This window comes from Ischnura elegans, chromosome 3, assembly GCF_921293095.1.
Source record: "Ischnura elegans chromosome 3, ioIscEleg1.1, whole genome shotgun sequence".
NCBI classification, from domain to species: Eukaryota; Metazoa; Arthropoda; class Insecta; order Odonata; family Coenagrionidae; genus Ischnura; species Ischnura elegans.
In genome coordinates this window covers 133,853,487-133,866,291 of record NC_060248.1, presented here as the reverse complement: position 1 = coordinate 133,866,291, position 12,805 = coordinate 133,853,487, and the positions used below count along the sequence as shown (strand labels likewise).

General features: G+C 41.6%; 1 protein-coding gene across 6 annotated transcripts in view; it reads right to left on the bottom strand.

Annotated features, from left to right (window-relative positions):
* The window catches only part of LOC124156605 (dystonin), a 614,708-nt gene that overhangs the window by 171,858 nt on the left and 430,045 nt on the right, over window positions 1-12,805 (bottom strand). For all 6 annotated transcript variants that reach the window (XM_046531247.1, XM_046531246.1, XM_046531244.1 and 3 more), the window contains exons 4-5: window positions 11,494-11,571; window positions 10,031-10,123 (exon numbers count right to left, since the gene is read on the bottom strand). In XM_046531247.1, the coding sequence (XP_046387203.1) occupies window positions 10,031-10,123; window positions 11,494-11,571 (171 nt within the window). The remainder of the gene's footprint in view (window positions 1-10,030; window positions 10,124-11,493; window positions 11,572-12,805) is intronic.

Sequence of the window (12,805 nt, the reverse complement as noted above, 5' to 3'; positions counted from 1 at the left end):
ATAGCGAACACACAGTGAAGGAGGAAGAGAGATAGAGAGAGAAAAGTGCGCAAATCATAAAAAAAAGCTTTTGTTTGTTGCGTATGTGATTGTGATGGATGGATGTGCTTACCTTTCTCTCCTATGCACTCGGTTGGAACGCCACAAAGGGAGAGCAGAAAAGAGCCTTCGATTAGTCAAAAGTGCCGTGCGGGAATACAAACACATTTTGAGTCTCTTCTAATTAAACACACTACATCAAACATCAACAACATCTACGACTACAACACACATGAACAACAAGAACAACAACAACTAGGCATAACCAGAGTGAGCATTTGCCGCACGTGTTCCACCGTGAGTGAGTGAGTTATTGAAGACGCGTGTGCAAGAAACAGATATTAATAATAATAATGACTAATAGCAGCATATATTACATTATGAAACCCCTTTACCACCAGACACTGTTTTCTCCAAAAATAACCTCCAAATAAGTTCAGCATCCATTGCGGAAATCTGATATTCTACTCTCCGAGTACATCGTTTTGTTCTCATTTTTCTCGATGCTTCACCTTCGGTTATTATCTGCTTCTTGGACTCAAGTCTTCAATTGGAGAGTGAAAAGTGTGCGTTTGTGCAGTCAGTGATCCGGTGCGTGCGAGCAACAATGGCACTCGACGGCCAATGGGAGTGCTTCCCGCCTTGCGACCGACAATCTTTGCGGATGACGAAATTCCGAAGTCGTAACATACGAGAGAAATGCGTGCGCAGAGCACATTAAAGTGAAGACGATGGAACCTCAACAACAGCAACAGTTTAGGAAAGGCACGGGATCCCAGAGTCTTTGCTGAACGACAGGGGTTGACAAAGGAGACCATGGACTGTAACATTTTGGCACCCTACGAATGGCCACATCGTGTCAAGAACTTTTAATCCATAGAGACTCTATCTTATGAGATAGCATAAGAATGGAGTAAACTGTGAACAATTCAAATGCAAGATATATTGGATCCATTAAAAGCGAGCAAATTATCGAGACGGAGGTCAGCGATATACCATCTGAATTGCAATCCATTCTGATAAACAAGGTGCGTGGAATGATGTGATAACTTTCCTGAATTTTCCATATATTCTGAGGCCAGCCGATGAGTCTTTTGCGAGCTCTCGAAGACTCCACTCATATTATTAGCCGGAAAGTGCGTTTAGTCCTTCACATTGTATCAATGCTAGCGAATTTCCCATACCTCAAATAGTAGATAAGTACTTGGTGGGCTCCTGCCTAACACCATCCAATGCGAAATTTATCGGCTCCACTGGAGATGAGTGGAATCTTTCCATTACATAGAGCTCGTCGAACCACGATGTAAGGAAATAAAAATCATCTCGCGAATTTGACGCAGGATATTTCCAGGCCATTGCTGTGGTTGCGATACTTGAATCAAAGTACCATTTTTTTAGTCAAATTCTAAAATACCCGAAAATCAGAGCGATATGGGGATTGCGTTACGGGGGTTAGGGGTCACCCACCCCCACACAACCTCATCTATCTTCTCCTTTTCTCTCTCTGATTTTCCGTTATTTAAGAAGAAATTGACTGTAAAAATTTGCACCCAAACCATAGAGTATATCAGTGGAACTTAAAAGGCGATTTTTATTTCCCTACCTGTAGAGCTCGGTACAAGAGGACAGATAGTGCTTCATTTGCATAGATTTACTAAGCCCAATGCATGGGCATGGCGTACGTAGGCACTGACTTTTCTCGTACTCTCTCTCCCGCATACCGGTTAGGCAGCCAATGAGATGAGCCCTCCAGATATGATCAGACGGAGCACTCGCGGCGACAACAGCGCCGCCTCGCCTTCGCTTGTTTCTTCTTCTCCCCTCGCTCGCCTGAGGGCGCTGCGAGTGATTCGCGGAAAAAGGTCGGACAAGGAAGGCGATATTGCTGCAGAAGGGATGTATTAGCCGAAGGGAGGTTTTCTCCCTCGACGTAAATAAATATGAACTTGGAACCCCCGAAGAGATTTATTGAGCCACTGGACCGGTTCCCGCACCCGACGAAGATCTCCAAGGGCGACCTACACTTTTGTTTAACTACATCTCCATCTCGAAAACGACAATGCGTCTATAGAAACCGGTTGCCTCACTGAATGCATGCACTGGGCGCTGTGAATTCACGAGGGATTCCAATGCGATTCACAGGCGAAAGAGAAAGAAGAGTTGAACTAGGCCCAACAAAAGATTCGGGACAGCGAATTAAAGCCGCCAATTCATTTCTCCGAGCGAAAAAAGCGAGTTAAAAAGGGATTATCCAAACGGGGATTAGTAATGGGTCGTTCAAAACAATTGTAGTAGCCTCATTTTCAGTAATTATACATATATTTATACGAGGAAAGTGATCTAAAAAGTCTTCCTCTCCCGTGAGAGTTTTGAAATATACGATACATTATAAATGATTACACATGATACATCGTATTTGGAATGTATTACCTGGTTATAATGACCACAAAGGTCCCAATATAGCGCAATCAATTACACGTGCTGTCCATACTAATAACAGTCGAAAGGAAATAGCATGAATAATTGGAGTAATAAAATGCCAAGAGGGGAAATTTCGTAAGATTCGCATCGATGGGGATAATGGTGGATTTGGATTCCGATATTCGGATGTAATTGTATTGAAATGAAAAGAAACGCGCCTTACTATAACGACGAATCTTCGGGAAAAAGGCGCGACCACCAACGAGGAATTCACCGACAAAGTGACGATTGACAGGAAACTGCGACGGGGCAAACGAAATAAAGAGAGGCGCAAACACGGTTATCGCGGATAAACACGAAATGAAACACAGCCGATGGGAAGAAACGCCAAGCGAAAGCAAAAAGAACTTAAGCTGAAAGCCTTCTTATCTGCGAGTCGAAAAAATCATTCTAGCGTGACACATCGTCAAATCAAAATTATCGCTCACTTCCAGGACAAAAAAACTAGTAGGCCTGCAACTTTTAATGGATTTTCAACTTGGCCATCTTGTAAGCTATAATATTTCTCTCAATATCAACATTTCATAGGGCCATCGCATTCGAAAATTCCAGTCGCAAGATATCACTCGTATGACCCAAAATTTCATCTAAACTTACGAAGTCGAGTAATATCCGAGGAATATACATATTTTTCGCAACGATGCGATACTTCGTGGAATTAATATAACTACACATAAAATATTTATTTCAAATAAGGGCTAATCAAGAGCCTGGTGAGGCAAATGGTCTTCTACCATCACGAATTCAAACTGAATGGAGTGAACCTAAGCATTCACGCAGAGATATTATAGTTTGGGAATTAAAATGCTGATTGCAGGTGCACAAGCATTTTCGAAGTAAAGAACTAAAGTAATTAACAGGCATTAAAGGAAGTAAGCAAAAATATTCATACATCAAATATGAGAATATTCCGCTAGGGGAATCATGAATTTGGGTTTATGGCCATAACATCCATTCACCGAATTAAAAAGTGGGTGACCCTATAAACTTTTGGCTGCGCACCAATGGAAATGAGACATTAAAGGATAATATAAACCCCATTCACTAATTACAGGCTCATAAATACTAAGCGCAACTACATCTTGTAGTTGACGGGTAAACCAAGTACGGGTCGATCGAAGTACATTCGATGAAGCACTGCCAGTCAGATACTGACTAGCGATCAGATGCTGTACATAGATGATCTGACAAATCATCCGCGGAGGAGGATGCGATGCGATTTTTTCTGTTTGTTCCACAACGGGAAGGGCAGAATGAGAAGGGGTAGCTTCCAGGAGGGGATACAAAGAGGGGTGAGTGAGCACATTAAATGCATTCGAGTGGCCAGGATGTAATCTAGTAACCAGATTGGTACTAGTGCATGAGAATTTGCGTAGGTACCTGCTTACTTACTCTAACATATCTCCGAAACGCTCCGCGGGGAGAAAACTCTCAGGCAACGAACGAAACCAGCACATTAAATTACCGCTTCAGCCGTTATCGTCATAACTTTTCAAACGGAGTGGTAGTAAAGGCCCGACAAATGACGATCAGGGAAAAAAGAGAAACGATCTAGTCCGTGGCAACCGTTGGAACAAAAATCTAACTTTACGGCGATTTAACAAAAGCTAGCGAGCACGAATCCTAAGTTTAGCCACCCACAGTTGAATAAGGTTCACCAATTTATTCAAAAATAAGGACGATTTTTCACCGTAGGATATGAAATTACAATTATAGCTAGTATATTTTTAATAAATCCTTCCCTTTTGCATAAAAGAATTTTATCTTAATACTTGAACTCTTCAAGCTAACTATTTTGGAGAAGTCATTTTAAAAACTACAAACTCCTCCATGCACGAACAAAGATGCTTTTCATAAGAGTAAGAAAATGCAAAATAAACCAGGGCTATATTTTTCGCCATAGCAGACAATAAATGTAAGATACGTCATAACATAAGATCCATAGAAGATTTAAATCCATACATAACTACAAAGTTCAAATCAAATAAAATAATAAACATAGAAAATATTTAAGTATCCTGTTATATTTCTGAGGACGGTTTCCAGCACACATTTCACATCAGTAACCCAGAACGACCAAAATCCCACTGAAACAATCACGTGATTAGGTCTAACGTTCGTGGCCATTGAGTTTGATTCTAGCGGTCCCCAACTTAAACTATATAACAGCCTATCATCACCCTCGTTCTACCATGGAGGATTATCTATCAATTACTGTCACATTTTTGCACATATTTGACCTCACCTTCCTAAATCTAGCAAGCACAATTTCTCAGTTCAGCTACATGCATTTTTAAAGCATTCATGTTTCACTGTTTTATTAAAGAAATCTCTGATTTTCCGCGAACGACAACCGACTATAACAGCCACACTTTTAGGAGCAGCCTTTTTCTCACAAAGGAATATTTTTAGGACTAAAATTCTAATTTCAGTGAAAATAATTACTCAGATACATTAAAGCTACCCATTTCGATTCAATGCAGTGGAAAAATCAATTCCGAATGCGAAATAAACAGGCGAGAGAACTCGGATGCATAGGTGATGGTGGGTGAGGTCGTCTCCAAGCGAAAGCCGCAATGGCGCCCGACAATGCCGCTGTTGGCCCGGTGCCTCGGCCCCACGGTGACAGAGGTGACCTTGGCAGTGGGAGGAGGGGGGGCGTGCAGGGAGGGAGGCGAGTGGAATGAGTTACACCCCCCCCCCCCCTTCGCGGTTTGGCGGACCCGGTGCATAAACTTGACGAATATATAAAGAGTCCCCCTCGCCCCTCCCCATTTATATTCAACGAAGGGCTCGCGACATAAAGCACTAGGCGGAAGAAAGACGGTCGACAGCCTAGAGGAATACTGATTGGAGTCAGGAGAGAGAGAGAGAGAAAGAAGGGTTGGTTGCCTGGTGCGGGAGAGAGAGAGAGGTAAGCAGACGACAACCATCTCTTGACTTCATTCAACCGGCGCAGAGTTACCATGGCAACGTTAAAACAACCGAAGATCGAGTCGCGCACTACACCGAACTCGAATTTCACGCCTATCCCTTCGCTTTTTTTTGCAAATCGTGAAGGAAGGAGATTATAAGCATTGGTGAAGCCACAGATGCATTAGGGAAAAACAAACGGAGAGAGTTTGTCTCTAACTACCACGATGAATTCATAGACCTAAATGATTTGATAGTAACGATAAGTAGTGTTTTAACTAACTTAATGGACCAAAGCATTCTTCAGCATCTCCACCCTCATTCCCACCGGTGAAAAGTTTCCATGGCAATAAAAATTAAATGAAGACCGAGTCGCGCTCATCACCGACCACGGATTATAAGCGTATCCCCACGATTTTATGCAAATCATTAAGGAGATATATTTTGTTAGAGTTGACATCATACAAGTATCAATTACACGTAGTGAGGGCTTGCCTCTAATTACCATGATGATGTTAATGGTTTCAGAGAGAAATTTTCTCTCTTTTTGATTCGAACGCTCTGTCTCGGCAACATAGTGATAGAGATAATTAGATGAGATCTCCCAGGTGAAGGGATGATAAATATTTGATACCTTACGTCATCTTACGATGCACTCTGATGAAACATACTAACAAAAATCGCACCCTTCCGCCTTTTTGACCAATCGTCCGAAAATCAAATCGAAGTGGGGCGAAAAGTTATCGCCAAAAGGTTTCTTCAAACGGCAGGCTTCACATGGCTATAAGAGCTATACTTGGCTATCTTTTCCTCCACTAAATACAACAAAAGTCCTCGCAAAATGTTTCTTCGCACTAATGCGATGAAGGAGCATTTAATATAAAGAGAGAAGATTTAATATAAATCAGCGTCTAGAGGATTTTGTGGAGGTAGCGGTGCGCGAGCAACGTCCATGGCTCTTTGGAGTGTGACGTACGTTGATGGAGAAAATACTCTAGCAGAGAAAAGTGGAGCAACGTATCAATTAACGCATTGAAGCACCGATCAATCGAAGGATTACACTAAAATCTAGCTATAACACTACACGACAAGTCCGCGGATGGTATACCCCGGCATAATTATTCTACATCTACACACGAGCCGTCGCATGGGCGTATGGCAGGAAGTGGTGTCAGTCCGAATTACATAGGTACATGGTGGGAAAATGATGGATGAGGAGGAGGAAGGTGTACAGTAGTATTGGGTGAATTTCTATTTCCATGAAGTCCAATTATTAGAAAATAAAAAGGAATACATACATATTTACTTTACTTTGGAATGGGACGACAGGTGAATAAATCAAATAAATATCAGGAGGTATGCCACGTAAGTCAAATGCAGGGCGGAAAATTAAAAATGTATCGTGTAAGAGTCCTTTTCATTTGTGATTTCCTTATTGTGGCCATTCCTCTTGGAATTTATTCATTTTATCACATATTTACTTGTATTGGTGTTTGTATTATGCGCCATCAGCACCACATAACGTCTATTGTAATATCTACTGATGCAGTTTCGGAAATTGTTTGAGATTCTCTTAGCCTTATTACTACATATCACTATTTAAATGCAAATGACGTAAATCATTGACTGATTTAATGTTTCTGGCTATTTCTGACTTTACCAGAATCTTTAATTTTTGACTGCATCGGAATCTATAGAGGACCGCAGGGCTAATTATAGGCTAAATGTCCAAAGTAAATTCGGAGAAGAGTTTGGGGCGACGCGAATAACATCCTTCGTTTGCCATCGTACCAAGGTAGACGTGATCACCAGAAGAAAATAAAGGGAATTGAAGGCAAAGCAGAGAGATTCAGCATGTCCTTCTTTCCTCAAACTATTATGGACGACAAAGGTGTAACGATCAATAAAATTAGTGGCGTCACTCGCTAGGACGACTCTTTGAATGTTTATCTTTTCCCATTGTCCCGACCTCGAATGGATTTAAAATAGGAATTACTAAACGTTGGCAAGTTTTCCCTTAGCACGAAAGTGCACATAATTTTTTTGCTATTGCGCTTAATATTTCCATCACCGTGTAATGTGTACGTGGGGATTGTATTGCATGATGTGTGCTGGTTATTGGTCACCCCCTGCCAAACACTCTAGAGGTGGGTCGCAGGGTATTATGTAAACGTAGGTAGATGTATATCAGTGAATGCAGGATGGAATCGTGAAACGATCGCCCAGACCGTTCCCTTCACAAAACTAAGGCATGAGAGGAACACCTGAAGACGAGCACGCGATGATGAAAACAAAACACACTCGGCTCGGAGGGAATCATAATTCAGAGGCGATTTTGTTGAGAGGCTAGATAAGCCATCGTTCTTAAGCCTTTCATTCCACGTAAAACACACCCATAGCTCACGGTCTGGCACTCCCTGAATCGCAATACGAGGTGATTGGCACCCAGCTTACATAAGCTAAAAAAAATAAAGAATCGGGGGGCATACGATGGCGGAGTCTCTCAGCGACGAAATAAACAAACTGAATGTGATGGACGAACCAAGTTTTGATTCAATTTGAAGTGAATTTTTACAGCACTTTGAAATTTTCGGAGTTACCTCCTCCATTTCATTCCAAATGTCATTTTCCATCCAAAGGCCTCTTCTTCCATGAACCACGGTTAGAATTAATGAAACACACACACTTGAAAGACTAAGAAAAATGGCCACGGCACCGCGCGTTCCAAAATTTCACGCTGCTACTTTATCGCTTTCACTCAAATTCGAGTTAAGCGCTTTTATTTTTCCTTGAACGCTGCAATTGAATGAATGAATGAATTTATTACTCCAGCCTTGAATGTACACTTTTTTTAACAACAAAAAATTAATGGAGCTTTAGGTAGCTTCAATGGCTACAGTAAAAAAATAGGCTGGACTTGACATGCTGGAATGTGTACCGGAATCTCTCGCCAAGTGCTACCTACGCTTATGACCTATCGCTAATAATTTACATAAAACGGCCTTGAGACAGAGATATTAGTAGAATGAAGGAGTTATTGTTTTTTTTTCGTCGGCCGTTGAGTGAAGATGGGGTGGAACTGCCGCCGCCGCCACCTATGAGCGAATTCGCGCAGCGCCCACGTACGAAGAGTGCTCAACAGACGAACGGGAAAGAGGGGGAGGTCATGAAGATCGCCCGTTTCGCCACTTAAATGGACCCTCCTTCGTTTCACTGACGAAGCACCCTTAACGAACACACTTCATGAAGATTTACTCCCGACGGGTCTACGTGGCACGAGAAGATGAAGGTTGCGAAACAGCGACTGGGAGTAATTCGCTGAGAAGACGATCCTCTCGGGAGGAGGTAAGGAGTTCCACTTGGAACACGCACATCTCTGCTCATAACGAAGGGAGCGGAGGGGAGAAAGCGAAACCCGCGCCGCGCCGTTGAAACGAGGGCGAAAAGGAGGAGAAGGAAGCTACTGAATTTAGACTTTTCCAATTAATTCAAGCTGAGTAAACACATCTATCGAACTCTGGAATTTTTTAAATTATTTTACAGCCTCTAAGTTGACAATAAATGAAATGGCATTCACCAATACGCTATAATCAATAATTCACTTGAAGAATATCGCCTCTCGGCACAGGTCCCTAAACACATCAGCAAAAGTTGCACACACTTCATCGTTGTTCAGGATTTTTATGGCAAAAAAGAAACAATATAGATGAGAATAAAATATCTTTATCATGTGCTTACTTAACGCGAACTCATGATTAACAAACTACCTATGCATGCAACCAATGTAAGCTTCGAAACTAAATTTCTATCCGACTTGTGCATCTAATCGTAACCGGGAATTTTAGTACAGTTTAATCTTCACTATTCACATATGAAGTGACTACGAGATATTTATAGAAGTCAATTCAATCTTGTGTAGGTACGGCATTAGTAGGTTTGGTTCGGATCAAAAGAAAGCTTCAGCTAAAAAATATTGAAAAAAAGTGAGAGAAAAATTGGATCGGAGGCGAAGGAAAAAATAGCACAAATCGCACTGAAAGCGCTTTTTACAGAACAGATAAAAAATAAAACAGATTTTATATATTTCTCTGAAACTCCTACCTTTTCGAGTTTTGCAATTGGCTATATTGTTAGGTGGGGAGCGTGGTAGTTTGGGTAGAGCTCTCGGCAGCCGATCGAGGGGTCCCGGTTTTCAATCCGCAGAGAGTCCTTTGGAAACTCCAAAAATTAATAAATCTTCCACGTGCGAGGTGGCTCAAGGAAAGGGACTGATGACCCCAAACCACTACCCTGAACGCGATGTATTCACACGCCTGAGACTTAACCCGCGGAGAGCGCTACCCAAACCACCCTCAGGTCGAATCTCTGAGTGAGGGATTTCAAAATTCTGAGAAATATCCGTAGGGGCAGTTTAATACACATACAGAGAAGGGGTAGAGAGAGGGGTCGTAGGGTAGGTATGCTGTTGTTTTCGTTGTTGTGTGTGCTCTAGTGCTGTGGGTAGCGCGTCCAGTTTTGAGACGGGTGGATATTGAAGGAAGGACGAAGAGACGGCTGATGAGATCGCGATGACAGAGTGACTGACTGACTGACTGACCTGGAAGTGGAGGATGATGGTCCAGATGAGGCCAAGGGTGAGCTTGGGGTTGCCGTCCACGATGTCCTCCGCGCGGATATTCACGAGCTTAATCTGCAAGGGAGGACGGAGAGAGGAGAAAACAGTGTCAGACAAGAGGATAATGGCTCATTTTCAAAGCCACGAGGACAAACATCACTCATCGCAGGGCATTAAATCCACAAAAGAAATGATTCGGAGGCGAGTGGCATTGCAAAGGAAGAAGCATGAAGCGAGAATATATTGTTCAAACCAATCGTGAATTATGAAAAAAATACCCATGATATCCAATCACACAAAAATAATGCTGAAGAAAACTTAAAAGAGTAGACGTTTACGAACGGCGTTTTTTGATTTGGTGGAACCGCGTTACAGGCAATCGTTTAATGACAGAAAAATGCTTGCTATGCTCCTCCACATAATTTCATTATCAACACAGCTAGGTTTCGACAAATTATGTAATTTTCACAGTTGAAACCTTCCAGCGGGTGTAATTTCACCTTCACAATGGTAAAATTTGCCGAAACCTACGTCGGTTAGTTATAAAATTCAGAGGAGCACACTGAAGTTTTAAGGTGGCATTATTTTACGTTGAATAATTAAATAATATGCCAAGATGCCCTGATGAAATTAGGTTTATTTAAGTTAAACGTCAGCCATGCAACGTACTTCAAAACTACTTAATATTTGGTCGATTCCAAAAATGGGAACAAGAGAGTAGATCAAAGAGAATTTGCAATCGACAAATGCGAAACGAGAATCAATGAACGTTGCACTACAGCATTTCTTCAAGCTTTCCAAAAATGAAATGAAAAAAACACTTACCAAATTCAACTGCTCGTAACGTAAATTTCATAGAGCAGTCATAAGATAGAGCAAAAAAATACTGGCAAAAAAGATCCGTTTCCATATGTCCCACATTGAAGGGAAATCATTCACCCTCGATGAACTTTTTAGCGGGTAGAGAAGTGTGGAGAACTTACTGATGGCGGGTGATTGACATGGCTTGCAGGTGAGACACGGCTTTCATGACTGAGGTCCCACTTAGGCCACAAGAAAGGTTAGTGTGGATACAAGTATACTATATGTTCATGACCGGTTATTTTTCGGTCCATTATTTATCTTTATGATCACACATTTCCCAAGCCTGTAGTCATCATTCAGCCACATAATTTTAGAGACTTTAATCCCTTTAAAACATAAGGCACATAGGCCGGAAAATTTAGTTAAACAATTAAACTTTAATCAAAACACAAAGGAGTCCCAAGAAATATAACATTAAAACATTTCCCCAGGAACTTTGGTATAAACGTCCAAAAACTTTGTAACGGACGTAGTTGACATGTCAATCGTAAAAAAACTTGATGAAAATCTAATCAATGGGAAAAGGTATTGCATAAAACATTTGGATAAAATACTTGGAGGAGAGGAGTGGAGTGACTCACCTTTCTGTATCTGAGGAAATCGAGGGCGATCTGTACGTTCTGTAGCATGTGGAAACGCATCTTGCCCCTCTCCCGCGGCTGCAACAGAGGAAAAAATACATTATACATACACACATTTCATAAGCATGTAATCGCATATCTGGCGCATAAAAATATATCAATACACTCCAAATTACACAATTATAACTTCTGAGGCTGATGGTCGTGTGACCCATAACTTTATTATTATCATTATTACTCTACCGTTAAAATGTGCTGCTGGGAGAAGACTAATATTATAAAAAAAAGTCAATTATTCAACATGTAGTGATCGTAATTAAATATCACAAAGTGAGATAATGATCAATTTTCAGAAAAAAAACATCACTTCAAACGCGAAAAAAGATACAGCATTTGAGGGCCGTTTTTAATGAATAAATTATTGATAAAGCTTCCCTCTGAACAACGCTGCATCACTGGGTGCCTAAAAAAACGCTCAGCTGATTCGCCATGCGCTTTCAAACGCTCAACTCACTCTCATAAAATTCGCCAACGCGCTGTCAAACGCTCAGCTGATTGCTCAGCTGCCAGCTAAGTGCCCAGTCGAAAAACAGCTAAAACATGCGGTCGAATAAACGATTTCGGATGCTTTCGACTACATGCAACATCAAATTTACCACCTCAATATTTTCTCCGACCTTCTTAACGGAAAATGCACGATCTATTTTTGTCACCATATGAATCACGTCATTTTATCCCTTCCGCCAAATTCAAAATGATGGCATCGAAATTAATTTCTAGGGAAACTATACTATCCCTCGACGGAGAGAGAGCTTAATTTCAAAGCATATGTTTTCTAAGGAGCTTTGATGATAAGTTCTGACCCATCGCCAGTTAAAATGAAGCAAAATTTAAAAGAGAAGGAGAAACTCGGAGGAGAGGGAGGATTTCCAGGGGTGGCGCGACAGGACGCCGCGAGCGGAGGTCACCCGTGTCGCTGAGGTCAAAGCAGTGGACTGCGAAGCCCCCGCAACAACGTCTAGCCAAAGTTAAGCTGGGAACGAAAGCACAAGCTCATTCAATCAACCGTTTGAACTGTTTGAAGGCGATCCATTGACTAATACTGTTCTGCCAGTGCATCAGTAAGTACCGGAGCTCTCGGCTACGGACGAATCATTTCGCGGTCGACACAAAACAATAGTTATTATACTACAAATAGGAGTACTAAGGATTCACTGCATCATTTAGCACAGGTTGACGCAATAATATGCCAAAGCAGATCTTTTCATTAGGTGACACTTAGAATAGGGCGGTTTGCTATTACTTTTTTATT